This window comes from Harpegnathos saltator, unplaced genomic scaffold (genome assembly GCF_003227715.2).
Source record: "Harpegnathos saltator strain DR-91 unplaced genomic scaffold, Hsal_v8.6 scaffold224, whole genome shotgun sequence".
NCBI lineage: Eukaryota > Metazoa > Arthropoda > Insecta > Hymenoptera > Formicidae > Harpegnathos > Harpegnathos saltator.
Window position 1 is genome coordinate 74,395 of NW_020230011.1, and position 23,479 is coordinate 97,873.

Sequence of the window (23,479 nt, forward strand, 5' to 3'; positions counted from 1 at the left end):
GGATGCGCAGCGGGATATTCGAACGTTACGTTCGCCTACGCGGCGACGACGAGCTTGTTGCAACTGCACCGAACCTCTCGCGTTATGTCACCCCATTCGCGGTGTAACAGCCCGGCAAAAAAGACATTGTTCTCCGGCGTTTCGCGCGCTTGTCTACCCGAGGGGCGCGAGCACGGGTGCTCTCCTTGCGGCAGAGAAAGTCTCGTAGATTCGTATACGAACGCGCACGTACACACAGCCGCGGCGGTCGTTACAAGTGTACACAGCACACCTACAGAAAATCAGCGCGCGAGCTTCGTCTCTCCTCGTGTCGCGAAAACCGATGGACTTCGCGGACCTCCTCTCTCCTTCCGCTCTCCGCCGTCCGCCGTACGCGGCGATACGATCGTCGCTTCAGCAGCTAACGAAACAGACCGAGTCGCGTCTGTGCGACGAGATTCGCGACGGCGACGACGGAACTGCATGCGCAAGGATCCTGAAGTCAGACCGCGACATCGACGCGCTCCGCGAGCGCGCTCGACAAAGTGAACGCTGCCGTTTGCTCCAGCCTTGATCCAAAGTTCAAATTGTCACGGATAAGGTTGCGCCTGCGAGAGCTGGCCGCGCGTCCACTCTGCCTGACATTGCCTGCCCGCTCGCTTTCACGTCTCGCCGTTATCCTTGCGACGACATTATCCTTTCGCCATTAGGATTGTCAATTGGGCTAACGAGTCGGGCGTAATTGCGCGGCAAGCGCCGCGGAGAAACCGACTCGCGAAGGCCGGGCCGGAAAACTGGAGAATTCGGGATTCTCCGCGCGTGTCTAAAGTCACGCTTCGTATCGCGGTATATATCCGCCAATAAATGCGCCATTTTTATTCTTCGCTCCTCGCGACGGCCGCGGCTCCCTTCGAGCGTGTCCCCGGTCCCGTCGTCCTACGATTTCTAGCCCGGCTAGAAAGAAGACGAACCGTGTTGCGGCGTGCGGTCGTTCGTTCGATACTCCCAGCACTCGCAGCGCTCGCAGATTATCGTGGCCTGGCCTGGTCCTAATGGATCGACATTCTTCTTGCGCAACGAGAGACGCAAAGACCTTTAACGCCGCAGCTGCCTTCTGCTTCTCGACGAGACGCTCCGGGCTGGATAGTTTATACGGCTGTCGGTTTCTCCGGGCCTTGACACCTACGGCGACGATCTCGACGTGCGCCATCTTCGTCGGCTTCTTCCCCTCAACTCTGACTCAAACATGAACCGTGTTCGTGTGTAGTTTTCAATAACGTTGATTGCATCGTGACATTTTCGCCCACTGCCCGTCCTTCGGACGGCACGGCACCTGGTTTGACATTCCGATGTCAACCAGAACGAAGATGTATTTGAATGGGAATTATTCCAGGATGCGACGACGAAGCGTTATCTGACGTAATTCTGCTTCGTGATTGTGCGTATAACGATGCAACGGAATAGAGAAGTATTGTGCACTCTCGAGGGAGAGAGAGAGAGAGAGAGAGAGAGAGGGGGGGGGGGGAGTGGAAGAGAGATAAAGAGGGAATATTTTATATTAAATAATAGTCACGATCTCTCTTCTCTCCACTCTCGTTGGCGCTGATAAAAAATTCGCAGATTTTTACGTGAATGATCGCGAGGTTTTACTGCTCGGCGAAAATAGAAACCCGAAGAGATATCTCCTCGCTGAGTGTAGGAGGAAGTGAAGATGCTGCAGGCCTTATGCAATGCCCCCAATAAAGATTATCGATCCTTTCAGGCACGTCTCGCGCTCGGTGCCCATGGCGGAATCGCGCTTCGCTAGTTATCGCCGCGAGGAAAAACTTATCGAAGAGCGATTCCACGTTTTACGCTCCCGTGCTCCCTTCCTCATCTCGTCACCGTTCCACGAGGTATCGCTCCGACGCGACCGACTCTGCATTCCAAATGTTGGGACCGCCTTTTTGGTGTACTTTGCGTGATTCAGACGAAACTGCATATTGTGAAAGCACCCGCGCTGATCGGGACGCACTTCGAAATCTTCGTGAAATCCTTCCACGCGTAAGTTGGTCCTTGAAAAGTCGGAGAAGAAATTGTAAGAGGAGGGGAGGGAGGAAGGTCGCGGGTGAGATTGTTGTGTCATTGGGGTAAAACTGCTTTCGTTGCGGTGAGGAGAGGTTTCAGGTCGTGCAGTAGTTGACCCTGAAGAACAGCAATCGGTATCTCTCAATGGCACCCATTAGTTATTTTGTTAAATAAAATATATTTAGGTGCAACTTGACCAAAGATCACGGAGAACGACGCTGATTGTGTGCCTGAAACTGCGAGGAGGAATAATTTATTCTACCGAACCGGACATTTTGACGGTCCCAATATGCAACAACTTTGAATACTCGTTAGATTAGTTGGACCGTAATGACGTAACGCGACTCCACATTCGACGTAACAAGTATAGGACGGCTTTGAAATCCGGTATAATTCCGCGGTATCGTTGACACGGGCAAATTTCCAGTCGTCGCGAACAATCGAACAGAGTCCTTTGTGCCGTGCGCGTAAGTTGATCTAGATTAGACTCGACCCGCAGTCCAGGCCCACGCGAGAAGGAGAGAGTTCGCGCTACTTGCTACACTTCGCAGAAACGATGCTTCGCAAGGTTGGGTCAAACATCGAAGGAAGTTAGACACTCGCACGAGCTGAGTCGAGCCGGGCGAAGCGTTCAGCCAGCCAGCCAGCCAGCCAGGATCTCTCGGGTCCCCGTTGGTCCCCGGTGTGCAGATCGAGTGTACCGAGCCGAGTCGAGTCGAGTTCGACTACATGGTGTCCAGTTTTCATAGGCTGGTGGGGTGCTCTCCAGGTGGCCGTGGTGGGTGGCGGTATAAGTAGAGGCCTGCATTCGCCACCGTTCTCATACCCTCACCACGTCCTTCGGCTACCTCTTACTTTTACTCAGTGCCCCTTTTTCCACTTTTTTTCTCTCTCTCTCTCTCTCTCTCTCTCTCTCTCTCTCCTCTCTCTCTCTCTCTCTCTCTCTCTCTCCTCTCTCTCTCTCTCTCTCTCTCTCTCTCTCTCTTTCCGTTTCTCTGTCGTGCAGTCACACTCTCACTGGATCTGTCTTTCTCTCCGGCCGCCCCGGCGCGTTCGTTCGCCTCGCCGTCCGCTCGGCCGCTCGCTCGTTCGTTCGTCTCATCGTTGGTTTTGCACCTCATCGGCGAAGTCGCGTCACGAAAGTGGCCGCTGACCAGAGGTCACGTCGACCAGGTCGCACGTACACGCCACGTACAGCGGAGACTCGACCCTACCTGGTGAACGCTCCACGGCTAGACACCTCTGCGCGCAGCCGGAGGACGAGTGTCGGTCGCGATCGCGAGAGAAGAGAGCAGAGATGGTCGCGAGTGTCCGGTGACGATACGTATCTCTATATATATACATATAATAGCAAACGTCGGTAGTACATTCGCGCGCAGAGAGTCGACATTGTCGAGAGTGCCGGGGAGAATTTCGTTCGTCCGGAGCAGCCAGCTGTTCGCGTTCCACGGCGGAAGCAGCACGAGGAGAGGCGAACAGGACGACGGAAAGGACTATGTGCAGTGCAGACATGTGGCTGAAAAGCGTGCTACTGTGAGTACAATCGACTCCTCCTCCGCTGATGAGAGAGAAATCTCAGTGATGGGCGCGTGTGGGAATTAAATGCCCGTGAAATGAGAAATCTCGTTAATGTAGTAGTAAATATCAATTAGCACTTCCCCACGAGATTATTTCTGAGAATTCAGGAAGATAGATAGAGAGAGAGAGAGAGAGAGAGAGGGGGGAGGAAGTTGGAAGAACTTAATTGTCGAGGATCGCTGATTGACGAATGATTAGACGCTCGGATCTGACACGGCTTGTTCGCTCGTTCGAGCCGTGATTCGCATCGAAGCTCCTTTCTACATTCGCCAGAAATGGTAATCGAGTTAGTCAATAGCTCTTGCGCGTATCTTAGCTGCGATCTACGCGCTACGCATCGCGCTCCTCCGCAACACACACACAGTTCCTGTTTACATACTTCCTATATAGATACTGCTTAACGTTTAATTCTGCATTCGCTCTCTTTGTCGCGCGCTGATTCTACTCTGCGTTATAATTTCATTATGATATTCTTCTACGACGTGAGAGTAAGTTCGCTCACTCCTTCGGGCCTCCGGATGTTCCTGTCGACGAGCACGGAGTCGTTTTATCTTCGACTCTGTTATATTTTTTCTTAACTTTCCATTTCTCGTCGTCCGTTCGGTTTTTAATCTGCTTTGCTACTCTACACCCGAACTACGAGGATCGATACACAGTCGTGTCTAACAGGCGAGTGCGACGTCTGAAGTTTCTTCCCGTTTTAAGTAATCGCCAGACGCACATGTTCATGTAACACCTTCGATTGCTATCGAGATCGTAACAAAGTAGGTCGTCACAACATGCTTTTTTACGGTATACGCAAGCAGAACGCACTTTACGACTAGTTCCGCCTCGCGAGAAGCGATGACAATGAAGTAAAATTGATGCGTCGTGCAATTCCGGTCATCCTCTCGGCTTCCATCTTTTACCTTGACGATCTTTCGAAAGCACGATAATCGCCGCGCGGGATTATGATATATCGAGAGAAGAGTGGCCTCGATACTTTTATAATTGCAGTTAATTTATGCCGGCACTGCCGCGCGATTCTCGCGCGAACAGTGAAAACGATGCCCCCCCTCCCCCCTCCACCTCTCGTACGGGATCACCGTAAAAGATTATAAATGACTGTCGATGAGAAAGAAAGCATCTGTCTCATTTTCTCAAGAGACTTCGCGCGCTCCTGAAACACGTAGCGAACGGCGCGCGCAATCTGCTATACTCATTCGCATTCTTAGATGCGCGGTTTCGTTGAGGAAGATCTACGTTTACGACGTTTATTTGAGAGAAACTTGCGTAGACATTGTCCTCGATTGAAAGATGTCGAGATCGAAACTAGAAGTCGGTGCAACTGGCTCCCAACTCGGGACAATCCGATGCTTAAGATGCATGAAATGCATAACGAGTGAATATCTCCGGTAAATGTATACAACAAAATATTGCGTAAAAAATGTGAGATAACAATTGAGATAGAAATATCTACGAAATCTTCGAGACCGTTATTTCGAGCCGCTGAAACGAGGATATCGCTAGGTGAAATACAAGCGCTTGACAAACGGAGCGCTAACAACGTGCTCTCCGGATGTGCTCGTTACTTTCAAGTTCGGCGAGAGCGTCGCAAATATACGAATTTGCAGCGCTTCTCTCGGTTAAACACATCATTAGATGCACCTCGATTTCGCGGCAGCGTCTGCAATAATCCCACGAAGAAAGCCACGTATTTACGTCAAATGCACGGTAACGAAGACGTACTCCGAAGACGACATGCATTTCGCTGCACACAATTACGCGCTTCTCGAACGACTAAAATATCTCATGCTTTTACATAATGAATATCTTATTACGGGCCGTACAAATTATCAAGCGAGACGACCAGACGCGGTAGAAAGTTCAATCGGTAGTCGGCTATCGAGTCTCCCTTCGTTGTTCGCGCTTCGAAATCTTGCAACATCATAAAATCGCGATAACGCGGACGTCACACTCGGCTTCAGGAAAACCTGAGGCGCGGGGAAAGCGTCGGGTCGCTGAGTAACAAAAAGGTATACCGCTCGCATTCTTATACAATTGCAAATGCAACAAACTTCGATCGAGCGAGCGGATAAGAGCGGGCTCGACCGGTGATAAGATATCTCGAGCTTGCCGAACTGCTGACGAGCTGCTCGCTCCTCCTCGGCGAGCTTCCCGCAGACTGAAGCCCCCGCCTCTTTCGTGAGGCGGCGTGAAAAAATATTTACGGCCCGGTAATAGGCTTTTGCGGCGATGTGTTGTGACTTACGTAATGCCAGTGTCTCGTGCCACTGGAGATACCTACGTACGCGGTACGCTTATGCAGATACGCCTGTAAGCGAGACCGCTTTCTCCATATGGTTTCACGATAAATTCCAGCATTAAGCGTACGTTTGCCGTCTAAGATTGAGTTACGGGATGCGCCGTTACGCCGCGCTCTCGAAATTTAACGACCGCTCTTCGCACCTTCCTCCGGCCGGCACTCGTGAAATTCTCCGCCGGTGTTGCGTCTCGCAACGGAAAGTCCGGTGACTTGAAAATTCGGCAAGATTTGACACAACTCGCGAACACGATGACCACTGCTTCTCTCTTTCCGCTGTCTCCGCAGTCAAGCTGCTCGAGAGAAAATTAAGTGTGAGACGAGGATGTGCAAAATTATAATATAAAAAAGAAAAGAAGGAAAAGGTAAACGTGTCCTTAAGTTACGTATGCTCCTCGACATTCTCGTTGGGAAAAAAAAGTCGATTTCGCGCCGCTCAAAAGGAATCCACGGGTGAAAGGTCCGCATGTATCAATAAGTACGTTTCTCAATTTGCGTTTCTCTCGCGATCTCACGGAGGAAGAGCTGAGATTTTCAGATAGTCGTGGTGTGAGGAGTTTTTCAGCGAGCTAACAGCAACGAACATCGCGAGCGGTGAAAAGTGCCGTAAACGAGCTTAAACACCAGTCGAGTACAGACATTCACTATTCCTATATTTGACTCGGTCGCGAGCGCTGCGCACGAGGGAAGGAAAGAACGTGTCTTATGATTCGTTCTACTTTATTTGCAAATGTATTCCGGTTATAGTAAGTTATTCCTGCACCGGAAGACCGCTCGAACGGAACGGTCTGTCGGTGCGCGTTCCTCGGCGGTTTCCCGCAAATGTCGCGCGGCGCGGCGCGGCGGACCCGTTCCCCTTTCATCGTTGTGGCGAATTAATATCGGAATATCGAATTCGTCCGGCGTAGTCGAGGCGTCTTCCACGATCGAGGGATAAAGAGACCGATTACGGTGAGAAGGAAAAAGCCGGCAGTCACGCACGATGAAAAAGACGCGATATCGTCGATCGGTGCGCAAACTTTCATGCGATTTTCGAAAGAACCAGCTCTCGAGAACCGAGCGGGCGTTTTTCCAACAGGCGAAAAACAACGATGATGATAACGTAACGAAGCGAGTTACGCAAGATCGATGACGTAAAAGTCGCGCTAAAAATAGGATCGGCGAAACGAATATTCTAACAGTGACGCGTCGAAAATATACATTTGGCATTTCGTCTCCGAGAGCGATCGCTTTCCGAAATGTCAGTCCCGCGATCACGCAATGCCCTTGCCGGTTGCATCTCGGCGAGAAAAAAAGAAGCCCTGGATCCGCGTTCGTATCCATTTCAGAAGCGGCTCTCCTTCGTCCACCGGGGAAATTGGTCGTAACCGATCGTCCTTGCGGACGCAACGCCACGCACTCGAGCACTCGTCGTTGTCTCCGAGCGACTCTTTCTTCGAAACTGGTTGAAATACTTTTATATTAAACAACAGATGCGTCACAGGAGCGTTATCAGTATTACGTGTCGCGATAACCGAAGGCGGAATATTAACGCATTAAAGCGTCATCAACTTGGAAGGTACGAGTCTCTTCGCAAAAGTTACCAATTCCCGACAACCTTGAGAAAAAGGGGAACGAGGTCGCGCGCTGGTATGCGTTGATGGACGGCCTTGGCATTTTTTTCCAAATTTAATTACATTGATAAATTAATTTCTAGTGCCAAATATATATATATATATATAACCACTTCTATCCACTCTTGTAAATTATTACGCATTGAATTATCCTTCGTTTCGTCCGCAAGGGAGTAGAATGAAAATTAAACTTCGTCTACTGACAAGATGGTCACATCTCACGGATCGTGAAGAGCAACACTAATCCCTATTGAACTATTTTCGGTATCCTTATCTCGACATTTCAGGCAATTATAGTCCCTTCCAGCCACGTTCTCGTTCCTGAATAGATAAGTTTCACTCTTTCGAATCGTTTGCTTCCCGTCTGCAAAGTGGAAAGTGGTTGCAGATAATTAATTGCAAGCCATTCCACACTACCGAGTAAAATGAAAAATTTCTCGAATTCACGCATTCCCGCAACCTCTTGCGGTGATGGTTGACACGTGAATTTCACGTCGTTGCGGGCGAACTTCAATTTTCGCACGATGGGTGTGAAGAATCGAGTGCGGTCCAGTCCGGAGAACCGGGCGAGTCGGATGCAGCCTGCCCGGACTCGACGACCAGATGTGAACTTTCACCACGTCAGGACTTGCATTAGCTGTACACGCGTTCTGCCGTCGTTTACACCTCGCCTCCTTGCATCTCGCAGGCGCCTTTATCACTTTCGCTGATGCGCCGTTATGTCGCGCGATGACTCGATAATTCTTTCGCTCTCTTTTTCTCTCTTTTTTTTTCTCTCTATCACCCTTTCCTGGCCGCGTGTGTTTGCACAATACGTGCGTCAGCCGTTTATACATACTCGGGCAACATGAAAGTGCAAGCCCTTAATTATTCTAAAAAAAAATGCGCCTGGAGTTTCAATGATAATTAAACAGTTACTAGTTCATCTTTAGTGAAATTTCGCGATTACATTCGGTTTCGCGGATGAGTTTCAATTTACGCGACATAGTAATAGATCAGAATTACTTTTCTAGGAAGAAAAAAAGAATTGCCACCTCGTGCAAAGCTCTTCCTTTTTACGACGTTAGTCGTAGAGAGTATTACGCGATGTTTCGGCAGGTAACAGGTATTGTTGCGTTATATTTTACAGAATATGTGGTGTCATTGCATGCGCGTTGGCTGACAGCTCGTCGGATATCGCGCAGATATCCGGCGACAAATTGGCTCGAGCGAAAAATGTAGCAGTCACGACGTACCAACCACCTCGAGCCATCCCGATCGAAGGTATATTCGTTCGCATATTAATCTAAACAAAAATATAAATTAGTAAATTAATCGACAACTTCGGTCAAGCGTGAAGTGAATTAATTTAACGTTCAAGAACTCGCGCAGGAGCTCATGAATTTTTATAAATTTCAAGAATCTGTGACAATCAACTGAGAGTCCTTGAATTTTGACGAGTTTTCAAAGTTCTTCGACCTTCAGTCGAAGGTGGAGCTATGAGTTTCAGTAAACTTTTGGAATCCGCGACAATAAAACGAGAGACCTTGCATTTTAAGAGGTTTACAAAATTTTGGCCAAGCTCGAGCGAGGAGAGAGGAGGAGCCGTGAATCTTGATGAATTTCTAGAATTCGTCACGTCGCACAAACTGCCGGAAAACGTGGCGAGACCATCGGAGGACGATGATTACGATGACTACATCGAAGAGAAGAAAGTCGCGCTTAAGGACAACAAGCACTCCAAAAAAGTCATCCCAAAGTTCGAGAACGTCGACAAGAAGCTGGCTGTCCTCGAGCCTGTCAGGCGTTTAGACTCAGCCTCAGAGGAGGACGACGTGGAGAGTCTCACCGCTAAAAGACAAGCGCGAGTAGAGCTCGAGAATTTTAGCGACACTGGAAAGGTCTTGCAAGAGGAAAGGACAAGAAGAGTCGACTCTAGGAGACCGCGTCCGACTGAACAGGACGAGGTTATTCCGGGAGTCTACGTCAGGTAAAACACTCGTCGAGACAGGATCGTTCGCAGGAAAATTCGTAAATAGAAAGCGTACAAGTTGAGACATTTCCAGACGATTCATCGACGAACGATTAGCTGACGCAACGCTTGACTTGTATCTTTATTCCCGCCACTTCTTCGAGGATGCAGTTTATACAAACGTTCTCAATCGGTTGAATCTTAACAAAGGAAATAAAGCTATTTTTTCCACAAGACACACACGCGCGAATATAATTGTACAATTAATACAAAAAAGTTGTACAAGTTCTTCACTCGGATAACAATATCTGTGACGTTTGCGTGTCTGCAGCGCTGAATATCCAACAACGATGCTACCGATCCTGACTACTCCGCGCGAAGCACGCGGCAAGGACAGCTCTTACGATTTCGTTCCCGTGAACATCATTCGCGAAGATAACAAGGATGCCTTCGCGCGTTTCTCCGACGCGAATTTCGGCGACTTGAGCGATGTGAGCTTGGTGCCGGCCGGTACAAATTCTCGTATTCAGGTAGGTTGAACGTCGCGAATAACTATCGTTGCGCATTCAAAAGTCCAGAGCTATCTAATATATCGCTCTTAATCCTCATGCCCGACAGGTGAAGAAGGGGCCGAACGGCAAGGACTACGAATACGAGTATGTTTATTATTACTACGACGAGGAGGATGAGAGTAAAGCGGGTACAGCGGGCTCGGCTGTGACGAATTCTTACGACATTCCTTCCAGAACGACCTCCGCGCCCAGGCGAGGCGGCACCGCCGGCAACAGAAGCAAGTACAACAGCGTGGAGAGGTCGAGCACCGTGGAGCCCAGCAACAACGAGGTCATACCGAACCGAAACGGTAACAGAGGTAGGCAACTCGCCGAGACCGAGGATGTCTCCGAGGAGAGACTGCCAGCGAACACTCGCTTCCCACCGAGGTAAATCTTGATCGTAGCGTGAAGCCGTACGATGTATCCGCTCTACGCGAGAGATTCACTTAACAATGCGGCTATCCTCTGAACAGATCGCGGTCGAATCACAACACAGGCACCACGGAACCCTCGCGAGCGCGAGGCAATCGGCCACGGCCGAGCCTGGACCTGGTCGACTCCAGCAGCTTCCGAACTCATCAGGAAGGTCCCGAGTTCCCGCCAACCTTGCCGAAAGGCCCGGTCAGATTTCTCGGTGTTACCCCTAACGAGGATAACGAGGAGAAACCGCTGATCAGAAGCCGTGGTAGACCGCAGCGGGTTCAAGAGCCGGCACCCGTCGAGGAAGCGCTGGACGACACACCGGCGCCTGCTAATAGAAGACGTCCGACCTCCACCGCAGCGCCCGAGGTAACCCTGCTCGTTAAAGAACAAACTGCACTGAAGGAGGGAGTAGTCGTAAACCGTGGGGGGGGGGGGTCATTAACGTTCAAGATATGTCTGTAACTCGACATACATACATAACGAAAATGTTAATTCGGTTAAAAGGTATCTTTCTGTTGATATTCAATTAATTTTGCGTTTCCTTTTACGACCAATTACGACGACCCTAAACGACCTAGAAAAATCGTACGTTGTATATAAAATGCGTGAAAACGAATATTCAGGCTGGAGTAGAGCTGAGCAGAGGTCAGCCGGTTCGCTCCAACGAAGAAGAGCAAGAGGAAGAAGAAATGGAGGAAGACGAAGAGAAGGAGATCGCCGCGCCGGAGAAGCCCGGCGTGAAGCGCGTGTCCTTCGAAGACAAGACGCAGGATTCCGGCGAGACTGAGGCCACGCCAATCTCCTCCAGCACCGCCGTCGACACCACGGACAATCCGACGACGGAATATCCGTCGGCCATGGACAAGGTCGCCCTAGACCTGTACGCTTTCCTGCAGCAGGGACAGAGCAACCTGATAGACGCGGCCAGCAGCGAAGCAGGAGAGACAGGAGACAGCACGACGCTTCTCGACGACGAGCTTACGACCGACGACGCCGCGACGACGACGACGACGACGACGACGGATTTCGCCGCGACTACGATCGCTACAGAATCCGCGAGCACCACGACCACCACGACCACCACCACTACCACCACGACTGAGCCGACAACCACAACTACCACGACCACGGAAGCACCGACCACCACGACTCAAGCTCCCGCCGGAAGAGGGAAATTCCGACGACCCGGCATAGGCGGCCCGGCTGTCTCGAGGAATCGGTAAGTTCCGCTGAACCTAATCTTCCGTATAACCGGACGGCAGCTAAGAAGAATCGTCGCTTTCTTGCTCTTAGCTTCAAGTCCAACGGTGCCAGCACGACTAGCACCGAGGCGCCTGCTTCGGAACCAACTCAGAGAAGTCGAACGCGTTTCCCTGGTAACGGTTCGAACGGCGGCGGTGGCTTCAAGCGACCTCGACCAGCCGGCAACCACAAGCCCGTTGAGGAGGATACCGTGCAGAAGGAGACGTCCAACACAGCGAACGCGGAGAAGCCGTCCGCCGTTCGCAACAGATTCCGCGCACCCGCTGGAGGCCGAAGCGCCGCTTCCAGCACGGCGTCGCCGCCGTCGCCGCCGAGCGGCGCTTCGGCGACGTCGAACGGCGCCGGTGGAGCGGCCCGACCGACCTTCAACAAGCTGAACATCAACCGCAGACGCGGACGACCCACCACAGCCGCGCCGGCGGGCGAAGAGACCCAGGAAGCTACACACTCCGAAAGCGGCCAGACTGTCGCCCAGGTCGCGCCGGAAACCGCCACCACTTCCGCTCCAAAGACCGCCGTACGGGCGAGACTTCCCGGCGCCGGTCCTGCCATCAGACCCGCGATCAGACCGGGCGGCAGGGTGAACCTGAGGCAGAAACCGGGACAGACCACGACCACGACGACGCTCGCGCCGGAAGCTGCCGACGCATCCGTCGAGGAGCCGGCCGGAGAGGGAACCGAGGAGGAGACTCACGAGGTTCGTGCGAAGCGCTCGCTTGACCGTGTTGAGTTTCATCACAGTTTGTTCAACAAGAAAGTGTTGGTGATAATCTGAAAAGAATAAAAGATAAAGTCAAGTTGTTTTCTTCAAAGGAAAATAGAAGATTTTTCGTAACGCGCAATTATCTAATATTTGATCCAGTTGCTTCTATTATCAATTATTGCTTGGCACCATTTTCGCATATTTGCGACCAGATTTTCCGCGTATTCTGGTAAAGAACGCCATATTGCTTTTATTTTTATGCACAATTGCTGAAATGTAAAGGCACGCTTTCCTTTAAGTTTCATCTTAAGGTATGACCACATATTTTCGATCGGGATTTGCGTCTGGAGAGAATGCCGGCCAATCCATCATAGTTATGCCATTTTCGAGCTTTTCTGACAGCGGCGGTTTTGTCACGGTGAATCGAAACGTGGTGATACCACGTTATTTTCATGCAGGCGGCTTTTGATGATATTAAGCGAGATATGTTGACCTTTTCGGCGGAAGTTTTACTCGGGCCTAACGCAGGGTAAGACCGGGATTCGTCTGAAAGAGACACAAGATCGCTTTGTCCTGCTTCGGAGTCGTTGCATGAGACAGCCCTCTTTCTGGCAGATCGTCAACATTTCCAGCGGTTTTAAATCTACTCACTTTCTTACGAAAGCCTCTGACTTTTTAATTGCTCCAGCAGTTGCTGCGATTGTTAATTTTGATCCTTTGGAATGGTTAATAAGAAACACCGCCTCCTAGCGCTTCAAATATTTTACACTCATTTTTAAAAACAATGTTTACTTTTAACGACTACTCAACGCAACTTTCTGATGTACACTGCGCAAAAGAAGTTAGTTTCAAGATTCAAACGGTATAAGGTAGATAAGGTGCTACTATGATTTTCCACAAAAATATCACTCACACTTTCTTGTCGAACAGGACTGTTCCTCATTTCTCAGTCTTCGTCTTCTTTCGAAGGTGGGGTTGCGAAGGGACATCTTTCAATGGTTTGTAAATTTCTCGGAGTGTGAGCGAAGCAATGTGTATAATTGAATTGTAATGCGGACTGTGACGTTAATTATTGTCGTAGCTATTCTATTATTATATAAATATAGAGATGTCTATCGATTGTATCGCAATGCTTCTCGCCGGGAGATAACCGATGCACATCGTAACACGTTACCCTACACGATATTTATCCCCCCGGAACATAATAGAACTTTCTATTATGCTAACGCCACGAACATTGAAAATGCCGGCGATCCAATTCGGCCGACCGCCGAACAATTTTAACTTTCCCCTGCAAATGGCGCGCCGCGGAATTCAATTGTTCCAGGTTGAATCGGTTATTATCATTCGTCGCGTGTGTGCATTCCGGCCGAGCCGCTTTTCGAGAAGTTTAACAACGACATGGTAAAAGCGCGTGTTTCAGCGTGATCAGTGACGGTCTTCTTTGTCTTCTGCATTTTTTTCTTCGTTCTCTTCACTTGTTCCGTATTCGTATTAAAGATCATCATTCCCGCCGAATGTACCTTTCATTGAGACAAATCCTGCGAAATCGCACGTCTATTTCATGTGACCGATCCTGAACTTCGAATACGTGTGCGCGCACGTATCTTCGGCTGTAGACTTCGCGAGATTAGGTACGAGGACGCAGTGATGTCACTCGACGAACTTCTCTCCCGGGGTTTACTTTCACTGGATGGCCTTTCAAAATGTCATCGATGAGCCGGCGAGAGACGGTGCGCGACCGCTTTTCATCTTTCGACTTTATGACCTGCCGGTCGTCGTGAGTTACGGCTGCTGAACGCGAAAGAGCGAGATAACACAAAAAGAAGGAGGAACAGAGAGAGAGAGAGAGAGAGAGAGAGAGAGAGAGAGAGAGAGAGAGAGAGGGAGAGAGAGAGAGAGAGAAAGAACGATACTTTGTCCAATAGATAATTTCGTAACATTCTGAACGAGCAAATATTATCCAAATTTATTGTTACCCTAAAAATAAGAATTAAATGTCCTACCCATTAAACGCTTCCATCATCTTAGAAGTCCCAGTTTTCCAAAATCTAACGTGCTGCCTCTCCGCGCAAGATCTGAGATACAACGACATGCGACTTAAAGCGAACTTCAGGATGAACTACGAGGATAGTCCCAGAAGTAACCGACCTGACGTACAGATGGCGGTTGTTGTTTGAAAAGAATGACAATGGTAGAAAGTACCAACTTTATAAAGCTTAAGTTTGAAGTTTGACGACGCTACGTTGTTTAGTATTTGTTTGGCAGCCATCGATGGTGAACGATCTCAGTGAATCTGTAAACATGGAAAGCATTAGTCATCGTTATGTGATACAATACTTTCATTTGAAAGGCCTCAGTCCAATCGATATCAAAGCGGAGCTAGATTCTACTCTGGGGGTGTCTGCTCCTTCATTTACAACAGTAGAATATTGGGTGGCAGAGTTAATTAAACGAGTACATGAGAAGATAGATACTTCCGTCTAGATATCTTACACGTTCTTTGCTACCAACGCTAACAATGTCTAACAATCGTCTCATTTTACAGGCACCAGCGGAAACCAGCCCGCCGCCAGCGCGAGCTACCACGCCGAATCCCTTAAATAAGCTTCGCAACCGCAACCGACTGCAAGTGCATGCAAAGGCAACGACGAAGGCGCCGGCGGTGCCACCTTCAATCAGAAGATCACCGTTGCTGCCGCGACGCAAGGTGACCGAGGCGCCCGCAGCTCAGTCGAGCCAAGAGGATGTTGCTTCCGAAGAAGAGGTCACTTCCAGCGAGGCGGAGCCGACCGAAGCGATCTCCGCCGAGACTAGCACAGCGGCCAGCACGAAGCACGAGGAGACACGAGGTCTGAGCGGCCTCCTGGCTCCTCGACGCAGGATACCGGTCCGACGTCCGGGTCAAATAGTCGCTCGGGAATAAAGAATCGTCGCGCGATAACGAGTCCTGGACGAGTTTGGGGTCTTGAACGAGTCCAGAGGATCCGGGAGATTCATTTCAGCGACAATGAGATGTACGAGAATGGAGGAGGGTAAACTAGGTGTCCTGTTGCTCCTTAGAGACCTACTAGACGCCGAATATTATTCGTAGAGAGGAACATGTCACTTCCTCGTTCTCTCTCTCTTATTGTATTCTCTTCTTTTTTAGTGTCTTTCCTCTACGACCAGACAGCATCTTATGCGTTATGACGAAAAGAAAAGGGTGTACATAGTGCCGTTTGCAAGGGTAGCTCTTTTTGAAGGATCACGTTTGTAATAGTACTCACTTTGATCGCACTTGAAACGGCGTGATTGAGACATGATGACATTACGACGGGGCAGCATTTACACCGATATATTACGTGGCAATAGCAAACTGAGACGAAAGAATATTTTCGAAAGATATTTCGCAGGATATTTCGCGTCGCGGAGTATTCTCGAAATACTCTTCAAATATTCTCAGATTATTAGCGAAATCTCATTTAGCTATCAACGACATTGGATTTGTAATTATCATCGAGCTTTGTGCACAAACAAAAATAACAAATGAATACGATATTCGACTCGGTTTTCCGATATCTCAATGTTCCGCACATAATTTCCAGAAGAAGTAGATTTCCCTGTAATTTCATAGTTGCACGTGTTACTGGAGATACGCATAAACTTTGGTTTAATTATAGATGAAGGTTGATGACTACTAATGTTAATGTATAGTAGAGACGCGTATAACGTATACGTACATTCATATATGAATTTATAAGCATTCTATTTCTATTTCCTAACACGGCGAATTGCTTCGTCAATCGAGAACGAACCGTCGATCGAGAAAGAAAGTTGGAAAGAGTACTGATACCAATTATTCTTTTCTCTGCTATGACAGAATAATGGTCGTTTACTTCTTTTCTTCATCGTTTACTTAGATTAGAACTAAATTACAATTAGAATTTAATGTTTACTTAAATTAGAATATCAATCGTGAAGAGTGGTAGTTTGAATCAACTACTTGTGGATTACGCGTAAATACTCGACGTTGGCACGATTGTATTATTTCGCCAACTCGGCCAATGCGATACGATCCAACGTTACAACACCAAGCTACATATAAATGTCTCAACATTACAACTAGAATTACTTGCACAATTTTCAATGAATTTTACACACTGCGTCCGTGCTCATACATGCGTAAGGTTGAAAATTGTAGTAAAGTCAAGTAACTAAACATTAAGGCTTACGTGACGTATGATGTACCGCTTTCGAGGGTGACAAACGCAATGACGATTCGATAATACAGATGCACGTGTCGAGGTGTCTTGGTATATATTGCGACAATTGTAACTATATCATATATTTAATTTGGTGAGTTTTATTTAAGAATTGGCGAGTTTGCGATGTTATACCGAAATATGATCTTTAACGTGATCTACACATATATGCATGTACTCCCATACATAATGCTATCTGTATTTTCCTCTGTCGACACCATATTCTTAGGACTACTATTACGTGCGCAATGCGTATGGATACTTTTGTAATTACAATGTTGCAACATACACTGTAAATATTGCAATTAAACGTACGTAAAACTAAATCGCATTGCGTTTCTTCGGAAAATCTTTGAATAGACATTCAAGTTCAACTAATTCGTTTTGACTTCTTTTAAAATCATACGTTCAAGATAGAAAGAACAATAATTAAGAAAGAATGATAACGTTAATGGTAAAAAATTCAATGAATGAACTCGTACTTTCTCATGAGCACTCACGAACGCTCGTGAGCTTCGTGGGCGCTCATAAACTTCTTGTAGATTTATTATAATATATCATCGGTAATTTTTATCAATATGAGATTATAAGATTGTTGTATCGACATTTTTAATTCCTTTTATTTTTAATTTTTAATTCCTTCTAAATGGCGATGTAGACTCATTGAAGTTTGCCAATCGCTCTCCTTAAATCTTTGTTATAAAGACCGTAAACATGTCATGACACTTATTAGTGTAAAAAAGAAACGCATTATATTCGAATATAAACATATCTATTGTGCCAAATTTAATTCACGAAATATAAATTTTTGTATTAAATGTCAGATAAAGTTTGTAAAAAGATAAATTTTTAACAGCTGCTCTCTACATTATCAACCACTGTCGGTAATACGGAGAGACACCAGTTCTCCTCTGTGAAAATACAGGTAAAATGTAATTTTACGCAAATATATAGTGTACTTTATCACAAGTCAGTATCATATCAAGATCAAGTATCAAGTATCAAGATAATTATACATCGCAAAAGTAATACTTCATTATGCACGAAATGTTCAGAGATTTATATTGAATGACTAAAATTGATTGATAATAAGAAAAATAAAAATCCTCTTACCTTGAACGTATCTACATATTCCGATGTCGATGTCGCTGAGCTCGATACAGATGAAGAAAACTTAGAAGTAGCACATCTGTTCATTGCAGTCGTCTTTTCCGTCTCTCCGAAACTCAATATACGTCAATTCCTTTCAGATGCAAAAAATGCAACTGAACAAACAGACTTATAAACTGAATGCTCTTATTCTTCCCACCAACCAAATAATCGGGGTAAGAAAAACATTTAATTCTTGGTGTATCGACCAATCACAAACGACAATTGCAGAGGACTCAAGATTAGTACTTTGCTGGTATTCTCGACTGTGATTGGTGAATTCTTCTACTGCTTAAGTCTCATTGCTTATAATTTTTCTGTGTGTGACATGGACCTTACCCTCTCTCGCTAACTTCCACTGCTCCCCTCTTACGGCAGCGCGCAGAAGAAACTCGTTGGCAAAGATGGCGAAACGTGGGGAGCCAGACGTGTACTTTTAATGTCTCGATGTCTAAATTTTCAGTGAGCAACAGCTCGTACATCGATGAACATGTTAGTGGGTAATTGTTCCTCCTGATTGACAAGTAGAAATAATAAGCGCTCGTCGATTTATCGTCGACAAATCGCACGGAGGGATCTGGTGGTGGAGAAGGTGAGAAAGCAAGGCGGGATGCACTTTGTTTATGGAGATCAGCTGTGCTCCAAAACACTCGGGTTACCCTTCCTGCACCGCGCGCTGTCGCGATCAGCGGCCGACGCTATTTTCGTCAGATAAAGGTCAGCTGAATACGGGGACAAAGCGACGAACGTCGCGACTTACGACAGTGCGTCGCGTCACGCTGTCGTTCATTCAGGGAACCCGATGGTACGTCGTACCTCTCGAAAAAAGAAGCAGAACGAAAATCCATATTATGTTCTAACCAACAATTTCGACGAGCTTTTAACGTAGATCATCTGGTTTTCCCGCGCTCTGTTCAGAATTCAATAAACACGTGGTCCTCGCCCGAGGAGCATTTTTCCTCTCGTATTGCATTTTGCGTTTGTCAATGGTGTCATTCGTGTGTACGAAGATTGATAAATTTTTGGTACGCCATGGGCTTAAACTATATGTCACAAGTGCTCTAAATTTTTACATTTCTGATAAATCGTAGAAGCATGCAAGTTTGCTGCTGAGTCTTCAAAAAAGAAATACAAGGAGGTATAAAAAAAGTACGTCACATACTAATATGCATCTGAAGAAAAAATGAGCTCACGGATAAATATGCAATTCAATGAGCAATCGATTGAGCAGTCTGCAAAGTTAATGATAAAAAGCTCTATGATAAAGTTCAGTGGAATAAAGAAGGATTTCTTCAAAGAATTAGTGTGTATTCTGGATATGTTTCAAACAAATGGCAAGAATTGTGGTGTGCTCTTATTTTACCGTATCTTGGCAGTGGCAACTCTTATTGTTTCAAAAGATATGAATCATTCTTCATATAGCAACTACTGCTTCTCCTTGTTCTCTGTTATCTGTGTGTTACAATAGAAGTTGCTCCATGTGGACTACCTAGGAAAGTGTTCCAAAATATTAGTGATTCTTTGTGAAAATATGAGACTTTTTTTTAATAAGAAATTTTAATATAATCACTTATTAAGAAGTTTAATATACAGTCAGAAACTACAACATATTTTGATTCAAACAACTGTATTTTAGATGCTTACAGAGCAACCATCAACCGGTAGCTGAAAAAAATTAATGACATGAAAGGATGAAACGAGATACTGTTATTACCTGTGTGGAGCCAAATCGACGAGCGCAAACAGTAAGTTTTGATCTGCTAAAACATGTCGCTTGGTATCATGTATGTTTCTAACTTTTTGTATATCTTTGTCAGTATATTATAATATCATCTGTCATCTCAAGATATAAACATTTTTGTTACATATCTTTTCAAAATGTGTAAATATCAATTGTAAGAAAAATTGTAATGCAGGAAACTATATTTTCTTTTATATGTATTCCAAATAATAAATAAAAGGACAAAGTTTATTTAATTATTTTATACACTTCTTTCCTTGATTTTACTTATAATGAATTATTTACATATATTATGTTGAATTCTTTTATTAAAGCACGTATGTTAAAGCACTTATTTATTCATATATATTTATATTTTATTTAATGCATCTGTTAATTGTCTGATATGCGTATAACACTTTTTTGTAAACAAATTTTAAATTGTAAATTTGTAAACAAATTGTAATTAACTCATCAGTTACACAGAATCAAATAGGATTCAATGTAATTCATACTCATAGATGACGACGGTACTGGACTGTAGTTACCAACGTATGGATCCTTATGGGACACACGAAGGAGATGCGGATGATGAGGATGAACGTGAAGAAACACCTCAGGACATGATAATCCACATGGTAGAGGGAAACAAAGCACGATGGAATCACATCGAGGATCTGGATTCTTTCTTCACGCGGATGTACCACTACCATCAGAAGCATGGCTTCGCCTGCATGATGCTCCAGGAAATTTCCGAATTAACACGATTCATTTTTGTGGTTGCATTCTCGACTTTTCTTGTTCACTGCGTAGATTACTCTGTATTATTCAAGTACGTCGTGTTATTGCTCATCGTCCACCTTGCGTCATGATAGGGTATTTGGGAAACAATGTTTAATAGGTTTCATGTATATTTTTAGGGATAGAATTACCAATAGTACTTCGTCCAAGACTACGATAACAGACGCCATACTGTCCTCAAGCGAATGCGCAGCGTCAATGCATCTAGGTACCTGGATCTGTATTCTGGTTGCGGCCATGTTCTGGATCCTGCGTTTCTTCATATTTCTGTACCACTTGACGCAGTTTTGGGACATGAAACAGTTTTTTAATACAGAGCTGAAAATCGACGACAGAGATTTGGACAATCTGACTTGGCACGAAGTACAGAAGCGAGTAATAGAGGTACAAAAGGTTCAAGAAATGTGCATTCACAAGAAGGACCTTACAGAGTTAGATATATACCACAGGATATTAAGATTTAAGAATTATATGGTAGCTATGATCAACAAATCCATCTTGCCTGTACGGCTGAAAGTCCCCATTACAGGAGATATTATTTTCATGACGCGAGGATTAAAGTACAATATGGAGTTGTTGCTATTTTGTAAGTATCCGTGTGCTTGCCTTATTAGCAATGTTAAGCGAACCTGATCCAGTCATCAACTACATGCACATTGATCATTCACACGTAGGGGGACCATGGTCACCGTTCGAAAACAATTGGCACTTAAAAGAAGACTATAAAAAGCTAAATAAAAGGCAAGAACTCGCGCGACTATTGTCCAAGCACATCCTGTGGGTCGGTGTAGCGAATTTCCTCTTGTGTCCCCTCATTCTCCTTTGGCAGATTCTTTATTCGTTCTTTAATTATGGTGAGGTGAGTACTTATGAGTAACGACTTATGAGGTACGACTTATCTTACGACAATAAGACGCTTTGTATAGAACATACTGAAAGAGAAATGAAAATTTTTCGACAGCTCATCAAAAGAGAACCCGGTACTTTGGGTACTAGGACGTGGTCCTTATACGGCCGTCTGTATCTACGCCACTTCAACGAACTCGACCACGAATTGAACGCACGTCTCAATCGCGCGTACCGTCCCGCTTCTAAGTACATGAGCAGCTTCACGTCTCCGACTATGACGGTGTTCGCGAAGAATGTTGTGTTTATCGCCGGTAGCGTGCTGATGGTACTGGTATCTTTGACGTTATACAACGATGCTGTTCTGACTGTGGAACATATAATATCGGTCATGACCATACTCGGTGGATTGGTGGCATGCGCAAGGACGTTTATACCGGACGAAAACCTAGTCTGGTGTCCGGAAACCCTTCTGACCGCTGTTCTAGCGCACACGCATTACAGACCGGACAGTTGGAGGGGTTACGCTCATACGCAGAGCACCAGATCTCAAATGGCGCAGTTGTTCCAGTACCGCGCGGTGCACCTTTTAGAAGAGTTGCTGTCTCCTTTGTTGACGCCATATATTCTGTGCTTCCATATGAGACATCGAGCTTTGGAAATCGTAGACTTCTACCGTAACTTCACTATCGAAGTCGCTGGGGTCGGTGATGTCTGCAGCTTCGCTCAGATGGACGTGCGCAGACACGGTAATCCCATGTGGCAGACCGTGGCGCACAGTCCCACGGTATCTCCGCTGCCTACAGAGGACCACAGCATGGGATATGACAATCGGTACGGCGTCGATCCCGAGAAGCTTCACGTACCGATGTCTAATCATTACACCCAAGCGGAGGACGGCAAGACCGAATTGTCCCTTATACACTTCACCCTCACAAATCCGGAGTGGAAGCCGCCGAGTTACGCAGAGAACTTCGTGACCGCTTTGAAGGAGAGAGCCAAGAAGGAAGTAAACGCGGTTCCCGACAACAATCCTCTGATAACTAGTTTGAACAGCTTGTCTGGTCTTGGGCCTGGTGTAAGTATTTCTTCGGTTTCTTTTTCGGAGCCTAGTCGATTAATAATCCAGATCCCAGAAGAGAACGGCTGCGATCATGTGCCGGATGCGAGTTTTGTTACGTATATGTTTACGTCTGGTCGATCCTTTCCCCCGGAATCGTAGTGGTTTTATCGACGAGTTCACCTTGATGTCCTCCATCGAGGACAGTTTAATTCGAATCCTCGCTGATACGCTGACTTTCCCTTGCAGTATAACAACATTGTGACGAGTATCATGCGCAGTACGGCGATAAATCAAGCGAGCGTGCCCAGCATAAGTAACATCTTCACCAATCAGCCGGGCACGTCCGGAGCGTCGGTGGGCGTTGATCAGTCGCTCAGTACCAGATCCGATGCTTTGTCGTGTGCGGTTCATCATGGCTTGAGGAGGGCGGAAGGACCGTTGCTCAACGAGAGAGGGTTCCTATATAGCTTGCAACAGGTATTCTCGAATCAATCTCTGGGTACGTCGGTGTTCGAGCCCGGTCACGAAGCGTCCACGGATCTGTCTGTACCTACGGAATTAACTGCTGCCGACATGTCATTGTCTACATTGTACCTGCACGAGCTTCATCACAGACAAGTAAGTACCAGACAAGTAAGCCCACTGTCGCGCGATCCTCGCGCAATCCTCGTGCGATCGACGACGGTCAACGATTGTCACCGGCTGCGAGAACAATGCTCGGATATGTGAAGGTAGAACCGTTCGGCTTCTAGGTAAGAAGACGCGGTTACCAAGAAATGGCAACGAGAAATATATATCCGCGCAGTCCGGCACAGGAATTAGCGACGCTTCCCGAGGTTCGACAAGAGAGGATACCGCTGTTGTCGCACCAAGATTCTTCTCTTAGAAGAAACCAACAGTCCTAACGTCGTCACAGCTAAAAATTCATTTAGATAGAGTCCAAATGATTCGCGCAATGATTATCATTTCGGAATAAAGCATTTCCATCTTTGTCACGTCGAATTCATGACTTATTTTAATAACATAATTAAGTTAGTCGCAAATGCCCGAGAGAGTGAAATCGTCCCAGTGTTCTCGGCATTCTAGATGTGTTATTACGTCTTCGAAATATTTAATATTACACACATACGCGCACGCACGCACGCACACACGCAGAGAGAACGCAACTTTTGTTCTATTTTTCTCTCGTTTTCTCTGCGTGTGATCAACGATCTAATAACGCC

General features: G+C 46.6%; 2 protein-coding genes across 11 annotated transcripts; both read left to right on the forward strand.

Annotated features, from left to right (window-relative positions):
* The first annotated feature begins 3,005 nt into the window (after nt 1–3,005).
* On the forward strand, nt 3,006–16,411 carry LOC105188973 (mucin-5AC). 2 transcript variants are annotated; one of them, XM_011150741.3, is made up of 10 exons: nt 3,006–3,579; nt 8,669–8,802; nt 9,148–9,508; nt 9,822–10,020; nt 10,109–10,146; nt 10,237–10,431; nt 10,518–10,833; nt 11,091–11,686; nt 11,761–12,427; nt 14,982–16,411. In XM_011150741.3, exons 1-10 carry the CDS (start codon nt 3,542–3,544, stop codon nt 15,357–15,359), a joined length of 2,922 nt encoding a protein of 973 aa, XP_011149043.1. In that variant the 5' UTR covers nt 3,006–3,541; the 3' UTR covers nt 15,360–16,411. The 2 variants fall into 2 exon arrangements, with proteins under 2 accessions (XP_011149043.1, XP_011149042.1); XM_011150740.3 differs by having other exon boundaries at nt 10,109–10,431.
* Nucleotides 16,412–18,223: 1,812 nt separating this feature from the next.
* On the forward strand, nt 18,224–23,400 carry Atg9 (autophagy-related protein 9). 9 transcript variants are annotated; one of them, XM_011150733.3, is made up of 8 exons: nt 18,224–18,631; nt 19,463–19,571; nt 20,068–20,378; nt 20,467–20,933; nt 21,022–21,206; nt 21,309–22,271; nt 22,503–22,874; nt 23,009–23,400. In XM_011150733.3, exons 2-8 carry the CDS (start codon nt 19,518–19,520, stop codon nt 23,159–23,161), a joined length of 2,505 nt encoding a protein of 834 aa, XP_011149035.1. In that variant the 5' UTR covers nt 18,224–18,631; nt 19,463–19,517; the 3' UTR covers nt 23,162–23,400. The 9 variants fall into 9 exon arrangements, with proteins under 9 accessions (XP_011149035.1, XP_011149037.1, XP_011149034.1 ...); XM_011150735.3 differs by having other exon boundaries at nt 18,224–18,543; XM_011150732.3 differs by having other exon boundaries at nt 18,224–18,418.
* Nucleotides 23,401–23,479: the final 79 nt, after the last annotated feature.

What these genes read in the sequence shown, in the direction of transcription:
- LOC105188973 (XM_011150740.3), top strand. Translation starts at nt 3,542, where the DNA reads ATGTGCAGTGCAGACATGTGGCTGAAAAGCGTGCTACT. An exon ending in TGGCTGAAAAGCGTGCTACT is followed by an intron (nt 3,580 to 8,668) that starts GTGAGTACAATC and finishes TATATTTTACAG; the next exon opens with AATATGTGGTGTCATTGCAT. An exon ending in ATTCCGGGAGTCTACGTCAG is followed by an intron (nt 9,509 to 9,821) that starts GTAAAACACTCG and finishes GCGTGTCTGCAG; the next exon opens with CGCTGAATATCCAACAACGA.
- Atg9 (XM_011150733.3), top strand. Translation starts at nt 19,518, where the DNA reads ATGAAACGAGATACTGTTATTACCTGTGTGGAGCCAAATCGACGAGCG. An exon ending in TATGGAGTTGTTGCTATTTT is followed by an intron (nt 20,934 to 21,021) that starts GTAAGTATCCGT and finishes ATTCACACGTAG; the next exon opens with GGGGACCATGGTCACCGTTC. An exon ending in ACGAGCTTCATCACAGACAA is followed by an intron (nt 22,875 to 23,008) that starts GTAAGTACCAGA and finishes TTCGGCTTCTAG; the next exon opens with GTAAGAAGACGCGGTTACCA.